Source organism: Mesoplodon bidens (assembly GCF_964165515.1).
Source record: "Mesoplodon bidens genome assembly, chromosome: 15".
Taxonomy (NCBI): Eukaryota; Metazoa; Chordata; class Mammalia; order Artiodactyla; family Ziphiidae; genus Mesoplodon; species Mesoplodon bidens.
In genome coordinates this window covers 68,384,156-68,386,311 of record NC_138171.1, presented here as the reverse complement: position 1 = coordinate 68,386,311, position 2,156 = coordinate 68,384,156, and the positions used below count along the sequence as shown (strand labels likewise).

At 46.8% G+C, this 2,156-nt stretch overlaps 1 protein-coding gene across 1 annotated transcript; it reads right to left on the bottom strand.

The window, feature by feature from the left end:
• Positions 1 to 233: 233 nt before the first annotated feature.
• SCP2D1 (SCP2 sterol binding domain containing 1) lies at positions 234 to 1,474 on the bottom strand. The gene has a single exon (XM_081258031.1). The coding sequence runs from the start codon at positions 949 to 951 to the stop codon at positions 481 to 483; it is 471 nt and encodes a 156-aa protein (XP_081114157.1). The 5' UTR covers positions 952 to 1,474; the 3' UTR covers positions 234 to 480.
• Positions 1,475 to 2,156: the final 682 nt, after the last annotated feature.

The window sequence follows — 2,156 nt, the reverse complement described above, 5'->3', positions numbered from 1 at the left end:
ACACAGCTCTGGAGCCCACCCTCTTAGAACGCTGCCACCCGTGTTAAGGTCTCCTCGAAGAGCCAAGCTACCGACTGGAATGCAGACCTGCCCAGTGATGTTATCACTTGTTTGCCAAAGCACCAGACTCAAAACAAAACAAAAGTCCCAGGAACTCGGTCACTGGAGCATTTAAATCCAACCGTCAAAACCACCCATTTCTCAACCTGGGGCTTTCACCCTAGCATCATATTATGACATAAATGAACCTAAGAAAAGAAAAAGACAAAGATTTTAGGTGATACACTCCAACACTCTTTACGGCTCTAGAACCCTCGCTCCAAATTGACACACCAGCAGGAAAATTAATTAAACTTGAATAGGAAGAATCTGAGTAAACATATTGAATACTTTTGCTTTTAATTTCAGCTTAAGCGTGATTTCTGCTCAACGTTATAATCGAAGGGAAGTGCTGGTCATTTCCTTGGTAGATTTGCAGGCTCAGTGCTTAGCCCAGTCTTTGAAAACCCTCTGCAGCTTCTGGCCAAGGAGAACTTTGCCACTCACTTTGAACTTGCCAGCAAGGAAAGCCTTCTGAGGGTTCATTTTGCCCAAAACCAGCTCCATAAAGACAGGCTCCGGGATTGTGAAGACAGTGTCCGCTGGGAGCCTGGCGGGTCCTGGAAACATGTTCCCAGAGCCATTCTTCAGATCAATGGTCCACTGCAGAATGGTCTTCCCATTCTTGGTGATGTCCAGCTGAAAGATGGCATTGACTTTCTTTACCAGCTGGGCCCCCGCTTCTTTGATGTGATGACTGATGTCCTCAAACACGGGGAAGCTCTGGAATTCTGATGGCGCTAGAGGGTGTGGCACGGTGAGTTCCTGAGCTGGACCCAATTCCTTGAGCTGGCTTGCCTGAGGCCCATCTCTGGCTTTGATCTTGAGCTGATGGTCAATTCTCTTCCACATCTTACTGTGCTGGTCCTCTTGACCTTGCCAACTGGTTTGTGAGCAGCTGTAGCCAGATTAATATCCACAAGTTCATATTGTGACATCAAAGGAGAGGCCAAGTGGGGAATGAGACTGGTTTGTGTGCTGCAGTCTTATTGGCCAAGCAGATGCTAAAATGTGACATGGGGTGAGGGCTCACACAGGTCATTGTGAGGCAGATCCACACCACCACCCCCCAAACCACAAGGTTCCACAAGCCCAGCCCAGAGACGTCTGGACCCCATGTTGGGAATAAGAGAAACTGGCCCCAGAAGGTTCTTTGGTGACATGAGCTCTGTCTTTTCAACTCTTTTTTTTTTTTATTTAAGAAATTTATTTATTTATTTTGATTTTTAATTTTTTTTGGCTGCATTGGGTCTTCGTTGCTGCCCGCAGGCTTCTACTCTTTGTTGCGGTGCGTGGGCTTCTCATTGCGGTGACCTCTCTTGTTGCGGAGCATGGGCTCTAAGCGCATGGGCTTCAGTAGTTGTGGCACACGGGCTCAGTAGTTGTGGCTCACAGGCTCCGTAGCTGTGGCGCATGGGCTTAGTTGCTCCGCGGCATGTGGGATCTTCCCGGCCCAGGGATCGAACCCGTGTCCCCTGCATTGGCAGGCGGATTCTTAACCACTGCGCCACCAGGGAAGTGCTGTTAGGGTTTTTAAAACTCAGACTGGTTCTCTCCGCTGCCCTCTCTCCCTCGCAAACCTCACTCTGCCTGGCAGAAGGGGTGCTCCCTCTGTCAGTATACATAAACAAATAAAGACTCCACTTTAATGCTTAGCTTTGTGACCTGTAACAAAAAGAATATTTAACATTGCAGGTGTCAAAACAGACTAGCTTGAGTTGATAACCTAGACAATAATAACTCATTTTTCCCAGAGGGTACAGAGTGAGAGCTGTCAGAATCAAATAGTCAAGTAGAAACTAGACATTTAGACCAAAAAGATTCTGTAAATAAGAAAGTTGAACACAAGCATTGAGACCAACACCGCGCAACAGAATTTTCTGAGATAATGAAAGTGTTCAGGGTCTGGGTTGTTCAAAGCGGTAGCTGTTGAGACTCACATATGGCTAGTATGACTGAGGAGCTGAGTTAAGTTTACTTAGCTCTAATTAATTTAAATTTAGATAGTCACACGTGATTACCCATCAGCATCCTGGGAAGCAACCCCAGCATTATCC